The following is a 27,814-nucleotide window of genomic DNA, read 5'->3' as shown; positions in this document are numbered from 1 at the left end:
GTGACAGGTTGAATTTTTTTACAATAAATAATGCTTGCATGAAAGCAAATGTTGTCAATAACGAATATGAAGTTATTAAATTTGTTCTTTCATTTACTAGTGATGTATGCACTAACTCGTTGCAAGGCAAAAGCAAATGGTAGCCCAATTGATTAATAAAAAAAAATGAATGCACAGTAAATATTGCTGCTTGGTCCAGCAGGATTTAAATAAATTTTACTGGAGCATGCAGCAAGATTTAAATAGTAGTTTAATCGATTGAGTGACCATGACAAACAAATCTTGTTGCTTGGATCAGCGAGATTTGTCTAGGATATAAGCCGGTGACGTGTGGTAAACTTCGCTATTTGATTTAACGAGATTTGTTTAAATTTTGTTGAATCAAGTAGTGAGATTACGTAAGTGTCATTATAGGAAATATTTTTCGGTACAGAGTATTATTTAATATATTATTTTAAATTAAAGATAATGGGAAAAAACTCCAAAAGCAACGGCAAGTGGACATACTGTCGCCACGTTGCGCGTCACAAATCCACAACTCTTCCGCTCCGCCTCTGTTCGCCAAAGCTTCAGTCACTCGGCACTAACATCGAGGGATTCGGAATTGTTCGCCTGTGAGCAGTGCTCAGAACGCCATGGAAAAGCAACCTCAAGGTGCACCGCCTGCTTTTTCATCCCGTTCTCTTAGTTGTGAATATCGTCTTCTGTTTTTAAACATACAATTCCCTTTCTTGAGGTTCATGCTGAATTTCTAGGAGACTAATTTAGTTTTGCTTTCGTTGTGGATTTTGACCGGAAGATAAGGAAAGCTCGGATGGTCAGAAAAGCGAAGGGCTTCGCAAGGAACCTCGTGAGGGCTCTAAAGGCCCTTCTGATTATATAATCTCTCACATTTTCAACTTGTGAGTTGCTTTCACTTTTAATCTCTTCATCTTTGTCTTCCGTTTGGCCCAAGAAGGTTGAAGTTTGTTTGTTTGAAATTTTTAATTTGTACAAATTATTTGTTTGGTTCTGTGAAATGTAAAGCCTTTTTCAATAAATGTGGTGTGTTGGAGCAGGCTGCATTGGGCAGTGAGCAGCCCATGTCATTTCCTGCATGCCCATGTGAAGTCCTGCAGCTGCCCATGTGTCATGGTCCGACTATTTTCACACCATTGTGAAGGGCCGTGCAGCGCTAGTTAAAGCTCTCTTGTTTAACTAGCCGGTTTATCGTTTACCAACATTCATCTACGAAGAACTTTCATTAACATTCACTCAAATAGCAGCGAAAACAGTAATCAATTTATGAAAGTCGTGACAAGCAAGCAGTAAATATTGAAGCAAACTTAATTCATTAACAACAATTCCGTTGACATTGTGTGCTTAGCAAGGGAGGCAAGTAGGCTAAAAACGTTGACAATAGTAGCTTGTGAGTTTTACAATGATTGATGAACACTCACCCTCCCCTAAAAAAGTTTTTATGTAATTATCATCCTGACACTAGGAAACATCAAAGTGATTAAGGAGTCATACTACCTTATTTGACATACAAAGACTCTACTAGTAGAAAATAATCCTACACTAGTATTTACATGATGAAAACTCATCCCAAGCACACGAGATAAGCGGTCATAGGCAAGCATAATGCCCTGAACAAGCTTAGCTCGTGACATTCTCCCCTACTTATGCGGTCGACGTCCTCGTAGACTTTTGGCAGTAGGTACACTTCAAGTTTGTCCATGAATTGTTGAATATCTTCCACAGAAATCCAACTGATTTCTTTGTCATCTAGGCATTTTCACTTTACTAGGAATTTCTGCCACTTCTTCCTTGAGGATATGAACTTTCTGTCTCCAAGGATCTCTTCAACTTCACGTTTGTCAGGTTGCACCGTCTTCAACTTTGCTCTGTTGAACTGACTTTTGCTTAGGTCATTGGTGTTGTCGTTGAACGACTAGAGGCAGCTGACATGAAACTGCGGTCTTCTCCCCTGATCTGCCCACTTCTTCATCTGTTTAGAAGCTTTCTCCAGATAGACTCGGGCAAATTCTGCATTCTGTCTCCCTTCTCTAGTGAAGATGTACACCCTGAGACTCTTTTGTCTGTACGACTCTCCCACTATGTGAGGTAACAGAGGCAGTTGGTCTGTAACAAGTTCAAAAGGGCTTTTGTTGGTTGTTGAGCTCCTTTGGGCATTGCCACAAAATGGAGCCACATCAAGTAGTTGTACGCTATTCTTCTAGTTGTCGTTGATAAAATGACGCAAGTACTCATCTAGCAGCTCTCTGAATCTCTTTAATTGTCCGTCTGTCTGTCGGTGATAACTCGAAGAGATGTCAAGATGTGACCTGAATATCCTGAAAAATTCTGTCAAGAAGTTGTCAGTGAACATTAAATCTCAGTCACAAACAATAACTTGGGGAAAACCCCAATATCTCACAATAGTCGCAAGGAACAATTGTGTCATCTCCTCTACCGAACAGTACTTTGGTGCGGCCATAAAAGTACCATACTTCTTCCGCTCCCCCTTGTCTTGTTGGCAAGTGAGACAAGTTTTGGTATAATCAACCACATCATCCCGCGTGTGCAGTCAATAATACCTCCCCAGTAGTCCTGTCATTGGAGTCATTCTCCACGAATACTCCTCAACGAACTTCCTGCAATATCCAGTAAAGCCAAGAAAGGAACGCAACTCCTTCACTGTCGTGGGGATCTTTCGTTCTTGAATCATCTTTACCTTTTCCATACCCCTCCGGATACGACCTTGTTCAACCACATGACCAAGGAATTTGTTGCTCCATTGAGCGAAAGAGCACTTCTCTTTCTTCACATCTAGACTGTTTACCCTTAGCCTGTCGAACACCTTCCGTAGATGCTCTTTATGTTTCCTCTGAAACAACACCGATGCTCCCAACGGTGTTTTGGAAGGGCGAACACATCCCGCTTCCGATTCATCAAGCCGTTTCCCCAACTCTACTATCTCAAGAGGCGCAATCCGACATGGCCCTTTAATAGGTGGTTTCACTCCTGATAACAACTCAATCTCATGCTCCACAGTCCGTCGTGAAGGCAAAGTGTGAGGCAACTTATCTGGCAACACCTCCTTATCCTCATCCAACATCGCTTGGATGGTCATAGGCTCCAACTCTTGGCCTACTTCTTTGTCTACCACCACCGTGGCTAGATGTGTCTGCTCACCCTGACCCAATCCCTCATTGAGTTGTATGGCTGAAAGGGACTTCCCGTCGTCTCCTTTCGTTGCAACGACTTGTACCATGCACGAGTGATCTCCCATCAGACATAGGGAACCAGCCAAAGGCATCAGCACTGTTCTCGTCCCCCTTAGGAATTCCATTCCTAGAATGACTAGAAAGTCATCCAATTACACCGTTGTGAAATTTGTATGACCTTCCCACTGTCCAAGCTTCACAGTAACTTTCTTGGCTACTCTCAGAGTAGGCTGGGCTACAGAGTTAATTATTTTCATGCGTCTTGTATCCTTCTCTAAGGATAAGTTGAGTCTTCATGCTTCTAACTGCGAAGCAAAATTTGAGTAGCCTCCGTATCCACCATAGCGCGGGTACTTTTCCCATTTATCCTTAAGTCCACAAACATTAACCCTTTTGCTCACGTAACTTTTGGTGCTTTTGCCTGCTTTTCCAATGCCCTCACCAGCCGCACTGAACCCACCCTCAGGGCATGATCCTCTTCCTCCTCGCTTTTCGCCCCTTTTCCCGAAGTGGAAGCTTGTAAGGCATTGAGTAATCCCTTATGTTAACACTCACTCACTCCGTGAGATCCACCACACAAGTAACTCGAAATTTTACTCTTCCCCTTTCCATTGGGTGTGTTGAACCTTGAGACCACGAAGCTTCCTTCGAAATTGATGATTTAGAGTCGGGTCCCCCACTCTTGGGTTTGTCTTTCTTGAAAGACTTTCCACTGTTTCCCTCTCCGCCAAACCGTTTGGACGAAGCGGTATCATCACCAGCGTAGTCAATCAAGCGTTTTGCAGCAACTTGTGCAGTTGACAAGTCTTGAACTCTTTGCCTATGAAGTTCTGTCCTTGCCCACGGTTTCATCTCCTCAAGAAAATAAAACAACTTGTCCTTCTCCAACATATCCCGAATATCCAACATTAAAGCAGAAAATTGTTTCACATATTCCTTGATTGACCCCGTATGCTTGAGATCTCTCAGTTTTCTCCTTGCATTATACTCAACATTCTCAGGAAAGAATTAGGCCTTGAGCTCTCTCTTCAAGTCTACCCAACTATCGATTACACAGCTTCCATTTTCAATTTCTCTGTACTTGGTATGCCACCACAGTTTGGCATCACCAACCAAGTACATGGTTGCAGTATTCATCTTTGTCTATTCTGTGGCCATCCTCACAGCGCGAAAGTACTGCTCCACATCGAACAAGAAGTTCTCTAACTCCTTGACATCACGGGCACCCCCATACGTCTTGGGTTCTAGTACCTTGGTCTTGCTAACTCTCGAAGTGTTGGAGTTCCCCATAGCAAGAACCATCAGATTCACCTTTGCAACCAGATCAGCCATTCGCAACTGCAAAGTTTCAACTGTGTGGCGAAAGTCCTCTGACATGTCGCCTATCAAACCTACTTGATGTTTTTGTGATCTCATCACTTCATCAACAAGTTCTCTCATCTGGGCCACCTCCGCGACCACAGTATTGGTTGTTGCCTCAACATGTGCTTCTAGCATGCTGATCCTCTCAGCATTGTTTGGTGCCTTGGTCATTTACCAAAGCTTTCCAAATCCAACAATGAAGGTAATTGAATTCACGTAGCAACTCCACCTTGGGCTCTGATACCAAGTGTCACGGTCCGACTATTTTCACACCATTGTGAAGGGCCGTGCGGCGTTAGCTGAAGCACTTTTGTTTAACTAGCCAACCTATTGTTTACCAACATTCATCCACGAAGAACTTTCATTAACATTCATTCAAATAGCAGCGGAAACAGTAATCAATTCATGAAAGTTGTGGCAAGCAAGCAGTAAACATTGAAGAAAATGTAATTCATTAACAACACCTCTGTTGACTTTATCAACGTGTTTAGCCTACTTGCCTCCCTCGCTAAGCACACAATGTCAACGGAAGTGTTGTTAATGAATTACGTTTGCTTCAATGTTTACTGCTTGCTTGCCACGACTTTCATGAATTGATTATTGTTTCCGCTGCTATTTGAATGAATGTTAATGAAAGTTCTTCGTGGATGAATGTTGGTAACGATAGGCTGGCTAGTTAAACAAGAATGCTTTAGCTAGCGCCGCACGGCCATTCACAACGGTGTGAAAATAGTCAGACCGTGACACTCATGCCATGTACATGCTGCCCATCTTGCTATGAAGCCCATACGTGTTGCCAGCTGCTCTATACCACCTATGTGAAGCTCAGCGCAGTTCCACGTCTCCATTATTTCAGCAATCTGCCTGAATGCCTATAAAAGGGCATGTTTGCAGTTCAAAAATAATCATCTCCATTTTTCTACTTTATCCTATTATAATTAAAAAGATTTGTATACTTCTAATTCAAGAAAAAGGTATCATTGTTGTCTTATTGTAATTAGAGAGAAATTGTATTTTTCAAAGTGGATTCCTTCTAGCCTTGTCTGTGATTTTTCCCTCAATTTGTTTGGGATTTTCCTCGTAAATCTTGATGTCAATTCCTATTCTCTCATTTCTTATTTTAGTTGTGTAATATTGTTCCTACCCATTCAATTTCCTAATAGTGCTATCAGAGCCTTGGGTTACTGCCTTTGGGTTGGGGTTACTATTCACACGTGTCACCGAATATTTTTACAGTATTATGAATGTATACGAGATTTATTCAAATATACAGTTCCATTCATTTACGACACTGTTCACGTACACCGTATACGGTATTGATCACGGTGAAAAAGTGGGAGCTGACTTAGTGGAGGAACAAATCTTATCTACTACAATGGCAGCAAAGTACGAAATTGAGAAGTTCAATGGGGGGAAATTTCTCCTTTTGGAAATTGAAGATGAAGGCAATCATGAGAAAGAACAATTTCTTAGCGGCAATTGGAGACGGGCCAATAGGGATAACTAACGAAAAATGGATCAAGATGGATGACAATGCTGTGGCCAATCTTCATCTAGCATTGGCAGATTCAGTGTTATCAAGCATTGCAGAGAAGAAATCAGCAAAAGAAATTTGGGATGTGCTGACAAAGCTCCATGAGGTTAAGTCACTTCACAATAAAATCTTCTTAAAGAGGCTACTCTATACTCTTCAAATGATTGAATCCACATCGGTTACAGATCACATCAACAACGTTAATACGTTGTTTTCCCAACTAACAACGTTAGGCCATAAGATTGAGCCAACCGAACGGGCAGAGCTTCTACTCCAAAGTCTACCTGATTTGTATGATCAACTCATCATCAACTTAACAAATAATATCCCAGTCAGATAATCTAGTCTTCGATGATGTTGCAGTGACTGTTCTGGAAGAGGAATCCGAGCGCGAAAACAAGGAAGACAAGTTGTCTAGTTCTCAACAAGTTGAGGCACTACTGTAACGAGAGGAAGACCAATAGAACGTGGCTCTAGTGGGAGTCACAATCATGTTAGATCAAAGTCAAGGAGTAAGAAGAATTTTAAATGCTACAATTGTGGCAAAAGAGGGCACATTTCGAAGGATTGTTGGAACAATAAGAAGAATGCAAGGAAAGCTCCCGAGGAGAAAACTTCTCAAGGATGCGCTGCGAGTACTTCTAGTGATGGCGAAATCCTATATAACGAAGCAGAAACTGTCTTTAAAGCTGGTAAGAAACTCACTGATGTATGAATTATGGATTCAGGAGCAACCTCACACATGACCTCTCACCGAGACTGGTTCCATTCATATGAACTTGTTTTAGGCGAATCTGTGTTCATGGGTAATGATCATGCCTTAGAGATTGCTGGTGTTGGTATTATCAAATTGAAGATGTACGACGGTATGATTCGCACTATTCAAGGGATACAACATGTGAAGGGCTTGAAGAAAAATTTACTGTCTCTTGGACAGTTAGATGACCTCGGCTGCAAGATCCTTATTGAAAATGGGATCTTGAAGGTTGTCAAAGGCACACTTATAGTAATGAAGGAAGAAAAGATCGTAGCAAATCTATACATGCTGTTGGGAAATACGATACAATTGGGAGACGCGTCAATTGCATCAACCCATGAAGAATCAACGATAATGTGGCATCGCAGACTTGGCCACATGTTTGAACGTGGTTTAAAGATTCTTTCAGAACATAATCTTTTTCCCGGGCTCAAATCAGTAAGTCTACCTTCCTATGAGCACTCTCTTACAAGTAACCAACATAAATTAAAATTTGATAGATCTACTGCTAGAAGCAAACACATTTTAGACTTAATTCACTCAGATGTTTAGGAATCACCTGTTGCATCCCTAGGAGGAGCAAATTATTTTGTCATTTATTGATGACTATTTCAGGAGATTATGGGTATTTCCAATTAAGAAGAAATCTGATGTGTTTCAAGTATTTAAAGAATTCAAAGCGTAGGTGGAACTTGAATCTGGAAAAAGAATCAAGTGTTTAAGGACAAATAATAGAGGAAAATATGCAGACGACAATTTTATTTCATTTTGCAAGCAATAGGGTATTCAAAGACAGTTCACTGTTGTAAATATACCTTAGCAAAATGGTGTAGCAGAGCGGATGGATAGAACCCTATTGGAGAGGACCAGAGTCATGTTGAAGACTGCAGATCTAGCCAAGTCATATTGGGCAGAAGCAGTCAAAACCGCTTGTTATGTGATAAATCGGTCACCATCAACAGCAATTGATTTGAAGACACCAATGGAGATGTAGACCGGTAAGCTAGTCCAGTAGTCTTCTCTTCACATTTTTGAATGTCTTGCATATGTGATGTATAATACTTAGGAAAAAACTAAACTGGACTCAAAGTCCAGGAAATGCATATTCTTTGGTTATGTTGACGGAGCCAAGGGGTATCACCTGTGGGATCCCACTGGCCGTAAGGTTGTAGTTAGCAAGGATGTGATATTTTCTAAAAATGAACTGCAAAATGAAGAAAACAATAGCACTTCGGAAATGACTACTACTGTTTAGATAGAAGAAACGAAAGATTCTTCTAAAGCAGCACTAGAGCATGAGGAACAAGATCCAAATGAGGTCAATGATACAGAAATTCGACATTTAGTACGCAAGACAAGGAAACCATCATGGCACTTAGATTATGTCATGGCAAGCAATACTGCATATTGCCTTCTAATAGAAGATGGAGAGCCATCAACTTATAATGAGGCTATTAGTAGCCCTGATGTTTCTCTGTGGATGACAGCAATGTAGGAAGAAATTGAAGCCTTGTACAAAAATAATACATGGGAGTTTGTTCCATCACCACAAGAACGTAAAGCCATTGGAAATAAATGAGTCTATAAGATCAAGCGAGATGACAATGATCAGGTGGAGCAATATCATGCAAGACTAGTGGTGAAAGGGTATGCTCAGAAAGAAGGTATTGATTTTAACGAGATATTTTCTTTAGTTGTTAGACTTACTACTATCAGAATTGTATTGGTTATGTGTGCTATGTTTGATTTATATCTAGAGCAGTAAGATGTAAAAGCTGCTTTTCTTCATGGAGAACTTAAAGAAGCGATTTACATGATCCAACCAGAAGGTTTCGAAGTAAAAGAAAAGAAAACTTGGTTTGCAGGTTAACTAAATCTTTGTACAGCTTAAAGCAGGCGCCAAGATGTTGGTACAAGAGATTTGATTCCTTCATAATTAGCTTCAGATACAACATACTCAGTTCAGACCATTGTACGTAGTACAAGAGGTTTGGTAATAATGATTTCATTATTTTTCTGTTGTATGTGGATGATATGTTGGTTGTAGGCCCCAACAAAGAAAGAGTCCAAGAGTTGAAGGCACAATTGGTTAGAGAGTTTGATAAGAAGGATTTGGGACCAGCAAACAAGATTTTAGGGGTGCAAATTAACCGAGACGGAAAAGACAAGAAGATTTGGCTTTCTCAAAAGAATTATTTGAAGAAAATCTTGTGACACTTCAACATGTAAGATTGTAAGCCAATTTCTACCCCACTTCCTATCAATTATAAGTTATCCTCAAGTATGTGTACTAGCAATGAAGCAAAAAGGATGGAAATGTCTCGAGTGCCGTATGCATCAGCAGTGGGAAGCCTAATGTACGCTATGATTTGTACGAGACCAGATATTGCTTAGGCAATTGGTATGGTCAGTCGGTTCATGGAGAGTCTTGGTAGAGAGCTTTGGAATGTTGTGAAGAGGGTCTTAAGATACATCAAAGGGACCTCAGATGCTGCATTATGTTACGAAGGATCGAAATTCATTGTCAGGGGATATGTTGATTAAGATTTTGCAGGTGATCTTGATAAAAGAAAATCCACTACAAGTTATGTGTTTACGCTTGCAGGAGAAGCAGTAAGCTGGGTATCAAAGTTTCAAACTATTGTGGCATTGTCAACGACTGAAGCCGAATAAATGGCAGCTACTCAGGCTTGCAAGGAAGCAATATGGATTAAAAGGTTAATGGAAGAACTCAGGCACGCAAGAGAGGATTCTTTTGTATTGTGACAGTAAAAGTGTCTTGCATATTACAAGGAATCCGGATTTTCATTTGAGGACAAAACACATCAGAGTACAGTATCACTTCGTTCAAGAAGTTGTGGAGTAAGGAAGTGTGGACATGCAAAAGATTCACCCCAAAGACTATCTAGCAAATGTCATGACAAAACCAATAAATGTTGACAAGTTCATATAGTGTAGATCCTCTCATGACCTAACAGAAACGTAAGTGGCATGGAATTGGCAAGACTAGAAAGGATGAAAAGATGTTTGAAAATGGCTTTAAGTGGGAGAATGTGAAATGTAAAGCCTTTTTCAATAAATGTGGTGTGTTGGAGCAGGCCGCATAGGGCAGTGAGCAGCCCATGTCATTTCCTGCATGCCCATGTGAAGTCCTGCAGCTGTCCATGCCATGTACATACTGCTCATCTCGTTATGATGCCCATACGTGTTGCCAGCCGCTCCATACCACCCATGTGAAGCTCAGCACAGATCCATGTCTCCATTATTTCAGCAATTTGCTCGAATGCCTATAAAAGGGCATGTTTGCAGTTAAAAAATAATCATCCCGAGCATCTCCATTTTTCTAGTTTCTCCTATTGTAATTAGAGAGATTTGTATACTCCTAATTCAAGAAAGAGGTATCATTGTTCTCTTCTTGTAATTAGAGAGAAGTTGTATCATTCCTTTTTCATAGTAGATTCCTTCTAGCCTTGCCCGTGGTTTTTCCCTCAATTTGTTTGGGGTTTTCCATTTAAATCTTGGTGTCAATTCCTATTCTCTCATTTCTTTATTTAAGTTGTGCAATATTATTCCTACCCATTCAATTTCCTAACAGGTTCAACAATTTGTTGAAATTATTCTGTGTAGTTTCTTTGTTTTTGAAAAACTGGATGTCTAGTTCAAGAGCGTTGAATTCTCAAATTGTTAGTTTGGTCGTGAATTTTAATGAATTCAAATAGTTTAAGCATATGCGAAGAAGGCTTTTAATGTGTAAGAATGAGGGAGGGGATTAAGGCTGAATGTGTGGCAAGGATGAGACGAAAGCCCATCAGTGTTGGGACATGGTTGTTGAATTGGAAAAGCAGGATTCATGGAAGGGGATGCCACAACAAAATAGCAAAACCATAGGTTGCGTTGGTCGAATCTATATTGGTTTGACAGCAAGGCTATGCATTAATTTGTGCAATTAAACAGAATAAAATGGGCTTACACCTCTATATACTTTTATTTGAATTGTGATGCTGCATTCATAACATAAGGTTTGAAGTACAAATGCAAGGTGCTTTGGTTATGTGTGTTTTACCTCTGCTAAGCATCTTATGGTTCAATATACATCTGTGATTTGTTTCAGATATGAATCTCGTGCCACACCTCATGATTTTGAAATCTATGCTCCTGATGCTACCTTTGAAGACCCACTCATGTGTGCTCATGGGTATGTAATTAATTTGAACAGAAGTATGAATTTCTCCAAAAGTTATGTTTCTGTCAGATGGACAGATTTTGTGGGTGTTTGAAAAGATATCTCTTTTAGAATTTCTGGAGAAACCGTATATGCTGCATTTACTATGGGAATTTTTTTTTTTTTTTTTTTCTAATGAGGAATTGAGCCTGTAGCTGAGAAAGAATTCAACAGATATGATTTTGGGAGATCTCCACTAATGTTCCAAGTGCCAAAATTTTGAAGCTTTGAGGGCTACATAACTTTTTTTTGTTGGAAGCTTGGTCTACAATAAACTTGCAGGAATTGACCATCTCATTTTTCACTTCCTGGCTGATACTTGATGAAATGGAGGGCTGGGGATAAATTAGATGGGTGCAATGAGAGGCAACAATTTGGTGCTTAATAAACCATGTTTTCAATCAGGTCCAATGTTACTTTAACATTGAACGTTCCAGTTTGTGGAATGGGAACGAGAACAGGGTATGTCACTTGCTATAAAATGTGGAGCATTAGGGGTATACCTCTATAAATAGACTGGTGAAAAATGTGTAGTGGCACTTGTGTATTTTGGAGAGAATTTTGATATGTTTATAAATCTAGAAGAGTTTTATAATGACTGAAAATAGAATCATGTGGTGATTCCTGGATTTAATTAATAAAAAAATATGTTATGGAAAAATATCGAATTAAAACTTTGGATGTTAGATTTAGCATTCTGGAATGAAAATATACCATGTTTTGGATCGTTCATGCCAATTTGTGGTTCGCTAGGGTGTTATTGTTTTCTGGTAACTATGATCAGGTCATTGACTCACTAGTGGTTCATCACATCGTTAAAAAACTCAAAATAAACAATCTGTTCTCCAGCTGGTTTATTAAAAATTATTTATTGGCAATGTAGTTTGCTTGATTGGTCACTGGGACTGTAACCATTTCCTTAATTTCTTACAAAAAATTTACCCCTGATTGCAGAGTGAAGCAGATCAAATCAGCATTCTATTCAATTTCCAAGGTTGTATAAACTTTGTTGTTGGTAAAATTCATAACTTATTTACAGTATATTTCTCTTAGCCAACTTCTGATTGTTGGGGCTAAAGCTTTGTTGTTATTTATGATCAAACAGTGGAGATGATGATGATTTTTAGACTCTGTATTTCAATGTATTAGACCTGCATAATTTAATTGTGACATTGAATGCTGAGAAAGAAACCAGATAATTAGAGTTATTTCTTCTCTGGAAATTTAGTTGTGATGAGAGTGCCAACAGGTTATTTCTCCGAGTCATTTTGTATTACTTGCTTGATATTTAGATGAAAATAGTGGCTGCAGTTAGGAGTTTCATTTATGGCAAGAATAAATTGTTCAACTTTGGAAAGCCTAACCCCCAATCCCAAGGTAAAATTTTCTTGATTTTCAGATCCAATTAGTCTGTTGAAGTGTCTTATCTCTTAAGTGCAAGGAGGATCTTGCCAAAAGCTGCAATATTTCAACTAATATTGCATGTTTAAGTGTTTACAAAAGATCCTTAAATTGGACGTGGTGAAGGCAGTGGATTTTATGTCTTGGAAAAAGCATACATTTTAAGAACAGCGGATCTCCCTTTTCAGTCTCTCAATATTGAGTTTTTTCTCCAACTTTTAGGGGCCTGCATTAATGGGACACCCTCTTTCTGTAGCTCTATCGATAGCTGAAGGAAGTATTTAGCATAGGCATGAAGAATATGTTCTGTGAATGGGATCATTAATGCTTATTTTGAAGCTGCAAGTTGTCAGATAATGTTGCATATATTGTTCAATTGGGAAAAAAAATTGATTATGATGTTTTGTGGTTATTTTTAGAATGCCTTTTACTAATATTCAAATTATTGCTGCTGAAAAAAGGTTTGGAAGGAAACATCTACCGACTCGCTATTTTGGAATTATATAGTGAGTTGCTAATGGAAGAATCATTTCGAAAAAAGGTCTGCCTGGGGATTCAGAAAAAGAATGTGTGTGTGCGTGCACGTTCAAATTTGAGAGGAAGTTCTCCTTTTTTTTGAGTAATAATATTTAGTGCTAACAAACTAGTAGACCTTGCTTTTACGTCACATTTAGCTCATGGAATATTTGTTCCCAGAAATAGAATGGAATAAGAAGAGAATGTATAAAAAAATTGTATAGGAATATAGTAGTCTTAAAAAAAACCAATTCACACCAAAGTTTGTGTTATTCCAACATTGAATAGGAGAGCAAACTCTGATGGTGAAATTCATGAATAGGTATTCCTTGTCCATTCCATATTATGGATTCATAGAAAGAAAAGTATTTGCGTCATTTGTTTTATAATGAGATCTACTTTTGTAAGCTATCAAATCATTATGTTATGGCTAAGCTATCAAAATCAATATATTATGACTAATCTATTCCTTGGAATAGACATTCCATAAACAAAGTGCGACCTCAATGTCAGTCGACCTCATTAGTTAAGGTCTTCCTTGTGAGTGATTGGAGAACTAACTTGCTGGATAGCTTGATTTTTGATTCTAAATTGGGCTAGTAGACGAGGACAGTAAAATTCAAAATGTTTTATTTTTTTGAGATGAGGAGGCATGAACTTTTTCTAACAGAATCTGTTTGGAAATTAAGTTGATGGGGTGTGGTGGGGTTTGGTGGTGGTCTGGAGGGGTGGGGGAGGTGGATGTGAGAGTATTTTATATGGATGTGGAACAAATACTTGTTAATTTAAACTGCATTTTTTGTAGTGTTGGGAAGACACAAGTGTCTATGTGGATGAGGAACCCCAGTAATGCAAATGTTTGAACTAAACATGTTATTTTTGTTTTTTTATACGGAACTTCTTTCATGAATGTTTAGAATGCTAGCATTCAGAAAAGGTTCATAAATTGATGTTTTTTTTCCCTGGAGACTAATTGGGCAATTTGTGTACATGCCATATCAGTGAATACTTTAACTTACCAATGCTACTAACTACCTGTCACCACTTTCCCATCATTTCTCATTTTCAAATATAATTTTTTTTGTTCAAGTATTTAAATTTTCTATTGGTTTTTTCTCATATTTTTGTCCTACGCATAGTAATAAGATTATAAATGTGGCTCAGATGTATCAGTGTGAGTTCTTTTCACTTTTTCCCATTTTATATTTGGAATACCGGAATTATTCATTCAATCATTCTTTGAGATATTTTGTTGAAGAGGAGAGAAGAAAAATTTGACCCAAAATATAGAATAAATTACTTGACTGGATGTGGAAGTGGCTTTTAGTGGTTGACTAGGTCCTTAGTAAGTTCTTAATACTTAGAAACCAACATTTGAGAAGTATGAAATATGTGTTAAATGAATCATATATTGCCTTTGGGACAAAGAAGAACTGGGCCAACCCCAGCATTAGTTTGTGAAATATGGATCAATGAGGAGCTAGTCACCTAGTCCTATAAAACAGCTTTATTAATATGCTGGGAAGCCAGTGGTTGGTAGCTGTTGTATTACGAAATCATCAAGTTCCTTGCCGCATTTAATTAAAATATTATTATCATGATTTCCATTCTCTAGTTATTTATCTTAGTGGATCATAAGGAGTAATGTTTACCAAGTTATAGCACAGTACTGTAGGGATAGGCATGCACCAGATGCAGAGATGATGAGGTGTCTCATAGGAACCTAAACTGAGGTTCCTAATTCTCCAGTTATTTATCTTAGTGGATCATAAGGAGTAATGTTTACCAAGTTATAGCACAGTACTGTAGGGATAGGCATGCACCAGATGCAGAGATGATGACGTGTCTCAAAGGAACCTAAACTGAGGTTCCTAATATTAAAATTCAGACTGTTAAGGAAATCAAGATTCGACTTGAATAATCTTCATATTAGAACCTCCATCTGCAGTATTCACACATTGGCACTGTGAGGTTTGCATCTGTTCAAGTGTGGCTTATATTCATGCAGAATATCAAAAATTGAAACACAGGGCTTTTTCCCTAAATGGAACTGATATGATAAGTTTTCTTTTGAAACCCTTACAACCTTGTTCCAACTCCTGTGTGAAATTATTTTCTGCTCCACCATCCGATCAATGAAAAGGACATTTTAATTGACTGTAACTTCATTATAAGAGCTCTGGGAATTCAGTGTCATCTTCAGAGAAAAAAAAACACTTTGTGCTGACACTCCCTCTATCCAAACTATATCTTCCCTTAATGAGTAAGCATAATTTGATATCCAACCAGAGAGACTAACTGTAAACATGAAACATGTTTTTACCTATCCAATGGCCTGTTAGAACAAACCAATGTCTTTGATGATCATCTCAATGGTACAAGATTCATTTTTTATTTTCTGTGCATCTTCCACGATAATTTTCAAATCTCCTTCTATTTGCAATGTTCATTCCTGTGACCATCTTAATTACCTCTGCTAAAGCTAGAGCTTCTTTCTTGAGACATAACCATTCCCAATTCCACTACTTTTTCTGTCTTTACTTCACCATTCCAGTCTCCTCTGACTGCTCCTCCTGTTGCTTGATCCAATTATATCTGCAATATTTACTGCAAAAAAAGGCTGTGTTAAGAGCAATGCCAAACCCTCCATATGGTTCATACTTCATATAAATGATGGTCCAACTCCTCTTCGATACTTTCTATGGTTTATACAAGATGGATATATGAAATGGGAATGAGTCCATCAATTCAACAGACTTCATATACAGATATGGACACCCTCCACCCAGGTGTTCGTGTGTGTGTGTCTGTGCACATGTATTTGTGTGGAGGTAGTAGACATTGGTATTTGGAAGGCCTTATAAAACAGAAGTTGGTTTGCTGGGGTGTTGGTGTAAGTTGAAAAGACTCAATCAATTAGTAATGCTTTTCAGAAATTTTATTACCTGAGAGCCAGAAATGAGTGGTGTGAAGGATACCTTGGCATATTAGTCTTCAGTTCCTCATTACTGGTTTAGAATTCTATAATTTTTCACTTGGAGGTGAACTTTAATTAAAATTCAAATTTTGGTTCATTTGGATAGACCAGTTGAGCCACTTGTCCTATAAAATAATAGGTGATGCTTGAAATAGTTTTGTAGCTTTCTTGCATTTCTGTTTCTTATAGATGTAATTTTTTTGGTTATTTGGCCATTTTTGTGGACCTTGACTAGTGTTTTTTTTTTTTTTATTGCGATAAAAAAAATGCTAATGGGCTACAGATGCGCACGCTGCACAGAACATTTAGAAGCCCCTATGGTTACCACATCTGTTCCACACTTTCACTAGTATTGCATACAATGCATATTGCTTCCACATATGCTTAGCTAGTAATGCATTAATATATGTAGATAAGATATTTGAGAGGTGCCTGGCTAGCGTATTTTTTTGAGAAAGAAGTTATTCTCAAGTTTCAAAGAAAGAATTAATTTGGATGAAGCATCTTTCTTCTGCTTCCAGCATGGATGCAGTGGGAGAAACCGAATCCCTGATTTCTGGACCACCTTTTTTGGTTTACCATATACAGACCGTAGTTATTAGCACATACAGTTTCTAGTTTCTTGTCCAGGTCACCTCGCTCCAGTTTCTGGAAGCATCTTTCTTCTGCTTCCAGCATGGATGCAGTGGGAGAAATCGAGTCCCTGATTTCTAGACCACCTTTTATGGTTTACCATGTACAGACCGTAGTTATTAGTGCATACAGTTTCTAGTTTCTGGTCCAGGTCACCTCCCTCCAGATTGCAGCTTGTTTTTATATTCTAAAACCATTGCTTACTCCTAGATTTCAAAATTTAAAAATGAAAAAATAGCTTGCCAAACATTCAACAGCTCTGTAATATTGAGTGACTGGAAACTTGCAGTTCTTCAGTGAGTCCAGAATTGTGGAGTACAGCATCCAAGAAAACGCGATTTCACCCCAAAAACATGAGGTTTGAAATCTTCTTTTTGATTGCTCTTGGAATTGAATGTTCTATATTTTGCTCTCTGCTTTGGGTTGGTCGTTTACTTTAGAGATTCAAACTTGCATAAATTGGCTTCAGATACTAATAGACACAAAGCAACACTACAAGTTCATGGGGAGGGATATAGATATGATATCGCTCATCAAACTCTATGTTGAAGAGGGGAAAGTTGTTCGCCACGAAGATAGGTATGCAGTGAAAATTTTAAGCATAATTTTGTTCTCTTTACAGTCAAAAGATTGGCATGCAATAAACTCTTCAATGTTCTTCATTCAATATCTGATCCATCTTAAACTTGATGGGACATCATAACTTAAACTTAACATATGATTGCTTCTTTGATTTTTAAAAATTTTTTTTTACAAAAAAGCCACTCTCTTTTAGACTTGTAAAATGAATTTTTATTCACTAAATCTCTTGAATGTTTCTTATATGCTAGTCAATTTGTCAAAAACTTTTAGATTGTTTAGCAATAAACTCTTCAATGTTCTTCATTCAATATCTGATCCATCTTAAACTTGATGGGACATCATAACTTAAACTTAACATATGATTGCTTCTTTGATTTTTTAAAATTTTTTTTACAAAAAAGCCACTCTCTTTTAGACTTGTAAAATGAATTTTTATTCACTAAATCTCTTGCATGTTTCTTATATGCTAGTCAATTTGTCAAAAACTTTTAGATTGTTTAGCAACTGCTTCATCTAAAAGCTTAAGTGGTTTGATTGTAGACCAGCATTTTGTATCAAGCCTTAACCTGCACACGTGCAGCCTAACTGCACATGGAGAGGTAAACAAGGGAGGAACAACATCCATTATGGGTAATAAGATGATTTTAACAAATTGATCATAAACGCAGGCTACATGAATAGAACCCAAGGGCAAACATGGCTCTGATATTATGTCAAACAGTCACTTAGCCTAAAAGCTTAATTTGTAGGTTGTGGGCTAATAGTGTCTATCAAGCCTTGACATGAACAATATGACAAATTTGAGATGACAAAAGGATGCACAATATGGTTTGTTTATTTCCATTGTATCAGGAAGTCTGAAACCAATTTTGTGAGATTGTTGGCTTAGTTAGGCACATCTCCCTTAATTTCCTTTAACATGTTATTAGGGAATTATCTGACCTTGAGTTCATAGTCATCATATCTGATAAATGGGAGGCTTTTGTCGGAATAAATTTATATGGTTACCTATCCAAATTCAAATTGCTGTTTAGAGTGGAATTTTAGTTCCATTGTTGTTGGACTAGCATAGTCAATTTTTCAGTGACCTAGATGAGATGAATGTCCAATTTTTGTGGAGTATTTGTTTAGGCCCATTATAATTGGTGATCATCAGTATTCATATCAGGCCATCTATGGAAACACGATCTTAAAATTGGTGTGGGCCTTTTGTATGTAACACTTGATGGGTAGGGTAGGTCAAGCAGTACATTAGATACACACCCACACACAAACAAAGAATTGTATTAGAACTTAGAAGAGAGAAGAATATACAGCAAAAAAAAAAAAAAGAAAAAAAAGAAGTCCAAATTTTGCAGAAAGAAAATCAGCTACAAAAACATGGGAAAAAAAAAAAAACCAATTCAACAAAGTAGAGCTAACCAATCCCTCCAAAAGTCTTCCAAAGAAACATGTCAAAAGAAACCACTTGCTGACGCCTACAGTAATACAAGAAAAAACCACTCTACTCCAAAGAAAATTGTTAATAGTAGCCATCTTTGAAGATTCTTGCTTTCCTATCCAACCAAACACATTAAATAATAGCCATAACAGTGCACCACCACAGAGCTTTCCTTTCCTTTCCCTTGCCAAACCCACTAAACATAATAGTACAAAAGGCTTCAATGTGGAGGGGTAAACCCAGTTCACCACAAAGGTAACCAAATAAAGATGACAATAGGGCGTTATTATAGCTTTCCAAATCAAGAAGTACATTATATTAACACAATGAGAGGTGCTGCCCTCACTCTTACAAGCTTGCGGCTACCCTTAAATCTATATCAAATTTCAGAGGTAAGAAAAAGGGTAATTTGCTCTCTAGAACACAACCAACAACCACCACCATCACCACCCCTTGGGGTGAGGGGCAGAACCAACACCCTAAGCAAAGGAAAACGCAACAATGAACTACTCAATTTGAAGTATAGATATTTTGATTTTATTTTGTAATTTTGATGCTCGTAGTCTTATTGTTTGAATTTGATGGAAGTTGTTTGAATTTTTTCGAGGAATAAATATTCTCAACTCCTTTCGGATAATCATGGCCTGGCATCTCATTTAGATTTAGAATTTCATCAGATGGATTTTAAAGTCACTTTTTTCTATATTGGGGAGAGGATGTCTACACAGTGCAACTGGGTGGGTTCAAGGCGGACGACAAGGAGCATTGTGTGTTTATATTAAGACAAACCAATAATGGATTTTTGCCTACTATGGGCTGGAGAAAAAGTTATTGACTCATGCATATACTTGAAGAATTGAATATGAGTAGGAGCATATTCATGTTTCTCATGCTCCATGCTAATGACAAACTGCTTGCAAGCAATTGCTACTTCATGTGTTCCACCGTCAAAAATGAGACACACCAAGGTAGAATTTCTTCATAATGATGAAGATAAAAATCACACGAAATAGGTCTTATTTGTATTCATTTGCCTAAGCATGCATGCTTCTTGATATTGCTTATGTAATTTGTGTGCTTGGGATATATCATAGTCATTGGAAAGTTATGTAAAGAGGTGTTAAGATATTGCTAGGCACTAAAGACTTCATGCTCACTTAGTCTACCTGATTACCTTGAGGTGGTTAGTATTCTAGTGTTGATTATTTAGGCCACCCAATAATAAGAAATCCACTTCCAATGTGAGACCTACAGTTAGAGCTACCTTGACCATACTTAGGTAAGCATGTAGCATGTTATGAGGCTACATGTTATGCTTTGTGGTTTCAAATCTCATGTTGGAGCTTCATATTGTTATTTCTATCTTCAGGTCAATGACAATACCTCTACAGCTCTACTATCATATGTTTTTATCATGACAACAAGAGTTCTTCACATTTAAGGCATATTAACATAAAATACTTATTTGTTTAATAGAAATATGTGAGTCTTAGACTAGCATTGTGCACATAGTGACTGTGTGTATGTAGATCCACTAACTAGAAAATTGACTTCTAAAGTTTTTTAAAACATATTACTTATGTTGATTTAATTAGTCTATTGATGTTTATGGTTAGCAGGCGGACATGTTATCTTTGTCACAACATTGAGATTATGATTATATTATTATGGAGAATATTGTGTTTGACCATTTTTTGTCATGTATTGTAATTAAATTTGTATTCATGTGTCGTGTATGTAGTAATGTTATAGAATGTTGGAATCGATAAAGTTTGTCCTATTGTAATTTTAGATGTTTCATTTTAGACTCAATAAGCTTCTTTGCAGCATAGGCGGCTTGGATATTTTTTAAGAAATTTACATCTTGCAATGCATTTTTTCAATATCACCCCTCATGTTGTATACAATGGTAATAAGATTATATGTATTTTTACAAATACGACATCCATATCTATATCTATACCCTTCAGAAATGCTGCCTATATTTTTACACATGATGTCTATATTCAATTGAATATGATAATGTGTATCACTAGGCACCTATGGCTATATTTTAGACATTTTTGAGAGGTGCTTATTCACACTCAAGATTTTATGTTGTGGCAATATGTTTTGTCATTTAATTTGGAGAATTGTTTTCGAAGACATTGGCATATGATGTTTGAAGGTTTTTTGAGAAGAAGAATAACTATTCTTATTAAATTTCAAGAGACACAATTACAAGATAAATAGTAGAGGAAGGCCACCAAATTAGGAGGGCCACAAAATCTGCAAATCAAATCAGCAGATCTCTAGGCTAGAAAAAAGGAAACAAAAAATACTAGATATCTAAAGTAGTAATTTCAGATTTTATTTGCAAAAAATAGTATTTCCTAATTTATTCCCTAGAAATCCGACACCACCCCCCCCCCCTCTTAAGTTGGAGCGTAGATATCTATAATGCCCAACTTGCTTACAAAGAGCTCAAAACTAGGTCTGAAATGTCCTTTGGTGAAGATATCGACTATTTGTTGAGTAGTAAGAACAAAAGGCATGCAAACAGCTCCATTATCAATCTTCTCTTTTATGAAGTGTCTGTCAATCTCTACATGCTTCATGCAATCATGTTGTACTGGATTTTGAGCAATACTTATGGTAGTTTTGTTGTCACAATACAACTTCATTGGCATGTTCACCGGCATTCGAAGCTCTTCAAGAATTCTCTTCAGCCATAACATCTCACAAACTCCATTAGCCATAGCCCTATATTCTGCCTCGGCTCTGCTCCTTGCAACCACATTTTGTCTCTTGCTTCGCCATGTGACCATATTTCCCCAAACACAAATATAGTATCCTGATGCGGATCTCTTGTCAATAATTGAGTTTGCCCAATTTGCATCATTGTATGCCTCTATGTTCTGCTGTTTGGTCTTCTGGAAGAGTAAACCCTTGCGTGGTGTACTTTTCAAGTATCTGAGAATCCGGTAAACTTCTTCAAGATGTTTCTCATAGGGTGAATGCATAAACTGGCTTACCAAACTCATAGCAAAAGTAATGTCAGGCCATGTATGTGATAAGTGAATTAACTTTCCCACCAACTTTTGATACCGAGTTGTATTCATTGGATCACCTTCCTTGCAATCTCCAAGTTTCTGATTGGGATCTTGGAGTGTCTGCTAGCCTACAACCGCTTATCCTAGTCTCTTTAAGGAGGTGAAGGACATACTTCCATTGGAAGACAACAATCCCTTTCTTTGACCGAGCAACCTCCATTCCAAGGAAGTACCTCAAAGATCCTAAGTCCTTGATCTCAAATGTTGATGAGAGGGAAGTCTTCAATCGGTTCATCTTAAGTATGTCATCTCTAGTGAGAATTATACCATCTACGTACACAATCAGTATCGCTATCTTCCCATCCTGTGAATGTCTTATAAACATCGTATGATCACCTTGCCCTTGAGTATACCCTTGACTTTTAACAAATTGAGCGAATTTCTCAAACCAGGCTTTTGGTGACTGTTTTAACCCATGTAAGGACTTCTTTAGTTTACACACCTTTGTGTCAAACTTTTCACCAAATCCTAGAGGTGCATCCATGTACACTTCTTCCTCCAGATCTCCATTGAGAAATGCATTTTTTACACCCAACTATTGCAGAGGCCAATCACAATTAGCTGCAAGTGACAAAAGAACTCTTACAGAGTTTAGCTTTGTGACTGGGGCAAATGTCTCCAAATAATCAAGGCCATAGGTCTGAGTGAATCATTTGGCAACCAATTGAGCTTTATACCGTTCTAGAGAACCATCAGATTTATACTTGACTGTAAACACCCATTTGCACCCTACAGTTGTCTTTCCTCTTGGTAGATCAACTAACTCCCAAGTGCCATTTTTTTCAAGAGCTTTCATCTCCTCGAAGAAAGCCTCCTTCCACTCAAGAACTTTTAGAGCATCCTGCACAGTATTAGGAATCTCCATACAAGACAATTGTGAGGTAAAAGCACGAAAAATAGGTGAGAGATTTTCGTATGACACATAAGTGAACAATGGATGTTGGGTGCAAGACCTTACACTCTTTCGGACAGCAATGGGAAGTTCAAAATCATCGAACTGAAGATTAGAACCAGACTTGGGTTCAGAACTAGAGGGCTCAAAACTCGAAGATGAAATGGACTGAACATGAGGTAAAGGCTCGGTGAGGACTAGGGGTGAGCATAATTCGGTGAAAACCGAATTAATCGAATTAACCGACCGAAATTGGTTGGTTCGGTTTGGGTAAAAGACTTGGTTCGGTCGGTTTGGTTGGGATTTTATAAAAATTTGGTTAATCGGTTTCGGTTCGGTTAACAACAAAAAATAATTCGGTTAACCGATTAACCGAATTATTAATTTATTAAATTTTAAGTATAAATTATGAATATAATTGTTTTTTATTATGAACATGGATATACCTTGTGGAAATTAATGTTGTCGTTGAAGGGGATGACGACGCCGACAATAAATTTTTTCAGCGAAAATTTTTTCATCTTTTTTTATTTTCAACGTTTCAATAATAACAAAAACATCGCCTTCTTTTTTATTTCCACTTGATTTGCGAAGACCTAGAATAAATAAATAAATAAAAATTATTGCACCTCAAAATAAATAAGCCTATGTGATAGAGTAAATGCATTGACACAATTATTAAAATGAAATAGTTATGAAATTTTAATTTAATGTATAATTGAATAAATTCGGTTAAAATTGGTTAAAATCGGTTAACCGAATTACCCGAATTGGTAATTCGGTCGGGTTCGGTTCGGTGTGATTCAGTAGTTCGGTCGGTTCGGTTAACAGCATTATTTAACCGAATTTTTCGGTTAATTCAGTTAATTACCCAAATTTGGCCGAACCGACCGTTTGCTCACCCCTAGTGAGGACATTACCTGGAGAGTTTACAAATTTTGGACAGTGTAAAGGATTAGAAGACCCTTTCTTTTGAGTTGTCCTCTGTCACGAGTAGACAATGTCAAATGGTACCAACACTGTAGTGTTTGTTTTTTTCTTTTTCTGTTTCTTCTTTGTTAGTCATTATAGGATTATGAACATCATGAGATGGCACTATAGGAAGACTGCCTTTTCAATATCTAAAAAACTCGACTCACTTTCTCCTGGTATAATAAAGTTTGGTTTTCAGGTTGAATAATCAAAGTTGGAGAAGGATCATTTTGCGAGTCTTTAGTTTGAAAAAAATCATGAAACACAGCCGAATCTTTTTTTGGGTTCCCCCCCCCCCCCTCCCCCTTTTCTGAAGATGAGGTGTAAACTAGGGATGTAATTCAAAGAATGTAACTTCCATGGTAATAACCATTTTTTGGAAATGGGTTCAAAACATTTATACCCCTTTTGAGTGGGAGCATAACCAACAAACACACATTTTGTGGCTCGGGGTTCAAGTTTTCCCCGATTAAGACTATGAATATGAACAAAAGTGGTACAACCAAATATCTTTAGTGCTAAAGAAGAAGAAAGCCGATTTGTTGGATAAAACTTATGAATTATTAGTCATTCTATTTATGAGATATGTAGCAGTAAGAACGGCTTCACCCCAAAGATATTTAGGTACCTGATTGGTAAAGAACAATGCCAGAGCTACTTCCAATAAGTGTTTATTTTTTCTTTCAGAAAAACCATTTTGTTGCGGAGTGTCGACACAAAAGCTTTGATGAACAATTCCCTTTTCAAGAAAAAATTGGCCCAAAATATTTTTGAAATATTTTCAACCATTATCACTTCGCAATATTTGAATATTTTTTTGAAATTGTGTTTGTATCATGGTGTTAAAATTTTTGAAAATTGTTTTTCGCTTCAGATTTTTCCTTCATCAAATAAACCCAACTTAATCTCGTGTGATCATCAATAAAGGTCACAAACCATTTTTTTTTTCCATAATACATAAATGTTCTACATGGGCCCCAGATATCACTATGAATCACAATGAATGGTGTAGTTGGTTTGTAGGGTTGGGTGAAAAAGGATGCACGATGATGTTTAGCAAACTGAAAAACTTCATATTTAAAATAAGATGGACTTTATCCAAAATAAATTGGGAAACAAGTATTTTAAATATTCAAAACTAGGATGACCTAACCTATAATGACATAACATGATATCATTATCTTTGAAAATAGAAACAGAATTTAAGTAAGTACGTTGACATTGTCTACTCGAGTTAGGTCCATCATCAAAATAATAGAGTTCATATTTTTCCTTAGCACTAGCAATCATCATCCCTGTGGTCAATTCTTGAAACTCACAATAAGAAGAGTATAAATGAGCTTGACATTGATGATCAGAGGTAATTTTACTGATGGACAACAAATTGCAAGACAAATTGGGAACGTGGAGCACATCATGGAGAGTTAACAACGAAGTGAGTTTGATAGTTCCTATCCTGGCAATTACCAAGAGTGAACCATCTGCAATTTTGACCTTTTTATTGCCTGCACACAGACTATAGGATGAAAATAATTTGGAGCAACCAGTCATATGATAAGTTGTGCCAGAATCAATTATCCAGGAATGAACAGTATTAGGAATAACACCTAAAAACCAGTACCAAGAGAGTTACCCTTCTGTACCCAAGAACAAGACAGAGTTAAGGACAATTTTGGAGATTGAAACAATTTGTACAAGTGCTCTAATTGCTTCTGGGTGAAAGGGATTGCATCTAAGTTGGTAGAAGGCTCTTGAGTCTCTTCAGCAGTGGCTTGGTAGACGTGACTGTCACGTTTGGATTTTGGCTTCCAATTTGCTGGTTTACCATGAAGCTTCCAACCCGTCTCCTTTGTATGCCACGGTTTTTTGCAATGCTCGCAACACGGTTTCTTACACCCGTCGTCGTCAGAATCAACACCTCTTGGCGCAAGAGCAGAGCTCTTAGGTACCAAGTTGAAACTAGGTTTGGTGTTGCACAACATGATTTTTCTCCTCGACTCCTCATGTCTAACTTCAGAAAAAACTTCTTGAATAGAGGGCAATGGCTTCTTGCCAAGAATGCAGCTTGGACCTCGTCCAAACTCCAATTAAGGCCGGGTAAAAACATGTAAACCTTGTCGTTTTCCTCTCTCTTCTTGTGGCGAGCGTGGTCGTTCGAATTCTCCCAAATATCATCATTACACTGATCAACTTCTTGCCATAACATTACCAATTTATTGTAATAAGTTGTAACATCGCGATCATTCTGCTTGGATCTCTAGAGTTGAGTTTTCAACTCAAATATTTGTGAAGAATTCTCCAGGTCTGAATGAAGATCTTGAACGGCCTCCCAGACGTCTTTAGCAGTCGGAAGAAATAGGTGAGGTTTTCAAATGGTAGGTTCCATGGAATTGATGAGCCAAGCAATAATAAGAGAATTTTCGGACTGCCATTTTTTTTATATTAGGGTCACCAGCAGCAGGTTTCGATATTTCGCCAGTCAAATGCTCCATTTTGCCTCTGCCATTGATCACCAATATTATAGACTGGGCCCACTTGAGATAGTTGTGCTCATTGAGTTTTGTAACCGTGAGATAAAGGGCTGAATTCTGGGAATAGTAATTGGCAGATACAGGCTTGGGAGGAATAGTGGGATTGGGTGGAATGGTTTTGGAAGTATCAAAGAACCAGTAGGATTTCTTTGGGCGCCGGTCATCATCGACTTATATGACATCATCAGAAGAAAGAACAAAATAGAAAAAGAGCACGAGGCTCTGATACCATGAAGGTTTTTTTAGAAGAAGAATAACCGTTCTTATTAAATTTCAAGAGACACGATTACAAGATAAAGAGTAGAGGAAGGCCACCAAATTAGGAAGACCACAAAATTAGCAAATCTCTAGGTTAGAAAGCAGGAAACAGAAAATACTAGAATCTGAAATCGTAATTTCAGATTTTATTTGCAAAAAATAGAATTTCCTAATTTATTCCCTAGAAATCCGACAATGTTTAAGTGAGAGAATGTTTGAATTTTTTTCATTATTGATGGACTAGCTCACTCAATTTTCTCAGAACCTGAATTAATTGAATGTCAAATATTTTTGGCTATTATGTCTAGGCCTATTATTGTTAAGACTAATGCTAAGAGTCATGGGCTTATGACCATCACAGGCGCATGTGATAAGAAATGAATGACTGAAGCAAGTGGAGCCCACACTACTTCATCAACTCACCTTGTGTGCTGCAACATACTACTTCCATTCACCTCTTGCTTCAGCCTCTCACTTCCTGCCCTCTTGCCTGTGAGTGGACCCGTGATCCCACGGCCTGTAATGATCACCAATAACCATTATTGATTTTGGGCTAAAGGCCCCTTTGGTTATTGTGGGCCTTACATAGAGCAACCCTTGATAGGTAGGGCTAGCGGTTAAGTTATGTTAATACATAAAAGTTGCCAATCCTCGCCCTAAAAAATGTTATTCTGGGCCTCATGTATAGGCAGCCCCTGATAGGTAGGGCTAGCTTTAAGTTATGTCAATACGTGGTGCCAATCCTCACCCTAAAAGCTTGTGATTGACCATTAGCTACATCAATTTTGACAGATAGGGAAACAGGTAATTTGCTCTCTACACTCACCAAACCTTAAGCTAAGTAAAACACAAAAATTGGACTTCCCAACTCAAGTATATTGTAATTTTCATGCGCATATGTTTATGGTTTGAAATTGGTGGAAATAAGCTGGAATTTTGTTATTACAGAAAATTCCAGAATTGTCAATATTCAGTGTATATATTAATTTTTATTGATAACAGTCCCTGTATTTTATTCTTTATTGTTAAGACCAATGTGAAATGTGTGCAGGTGGAACAAGAAGCCTCTTCAGAATAGGGAGACCATTAAGCTGCCACTGGCTGGTCGAGTTTTGGAAATTGCTCGAAGGGGTTCAATGCTGGTAACTCATGCGTTGATGAGGTTTGGGAAGGATCCAACTGTGTAAATAGCTTTTTTAATTAGACCAGATATCAATAATATTTGGCTTTCTCTTTCTTGCGTGAGCACAATTGTGTGGATGCATCCACATGTTTGTGTATTTGGTCTCTTCGATTGATCATTTGGATGTATTAGCCAAATGGTGTCCAGGCAAAAAACTGTCCTTGAGATTATTCCGATCATTACAGGTCATACTTTTAGTTGTAGTTACAGTGTGCAAAGTTCATGTATTATATATGAGTACCATTTTGTATA

The 27,814-nt window shown here is 37.6% G+C and overlaps 1 protein-coding gene across 2 annotated transcripts; it reads left to right on the top strand.

Moving 5' to 3' along the window:
- The first annotated feature begins 487 nt into the window (after window positions 1–487).
- Window positions 488–27,814, top strand: LOC131165265 (uncharacterized). 2 transcript variants are annotated; one of them, XM_058122900.1, is made up of 7 exons: window positions 488–654; window positions 800–902; window positions 10,974–11,057; window positions 12,039–12,078; window positions 16,901–16,969; window positions 17,081–17,190; window positions 27,431–27,814. In XM_058122900.1, the coding sequence occupies exons 1-7, from the start codon at window positions 636–638 to the stop codon at window positions 27,564–27,566; spliced, it is 561 nt and encodes a 186-aa protein (XP_057978883.1). In that variant the 5' UTR covers window positions 488–635; the 3' UTR covers window positions 27,567–27,814. The 2 variants fall into 2 exon arrangements, with proteins under 2 accessions (XP_057978883.1, XP_057978882.1); XM_058122899.1 differs by having other exon boundaries at window positions 12,039–12,081.

Source organism: Malania oleifera, chromosome 10 (genome assembly GCF_029873635.1).
Source record: "Malania oleifera isolate guangnan ecotype guangnan chromosome 10, ASM2987363v1, whole genome shotgun sequence".
Classification (NCBI taxonomy): Eukaryota; Viridiplantae; Streptophyta; class Magnoliopsida; order Santalales; family Ximeniaceae; genus Malania; species Malania oleifera.
The sequence above is the reverse complement of the archived record's forward strand: the minus strand, read 5'-3'. Positions and strand labels throughout refer to the sequence as shown.

Excerpts from the sequence above, each read along its gene's own strand:
- LOC131165265 (XM_058122899.1), top strand. Across the intron at positions 903-10,973 it reads ATCTCTCACATTTTCAACTT|ATATGAATCTCGTGCCACAC; the intron begins GTGAGTTGCTTT and ends GATTTGTTTCAG. Across the intron at positions 12,082-16,900 it reads TCTATTCAATTTCCAAGGTT|TTCTTCAGTGAGTCCAGAAT; the intron begins GTATAAACTTTG and ends GGAAACTTGCAG.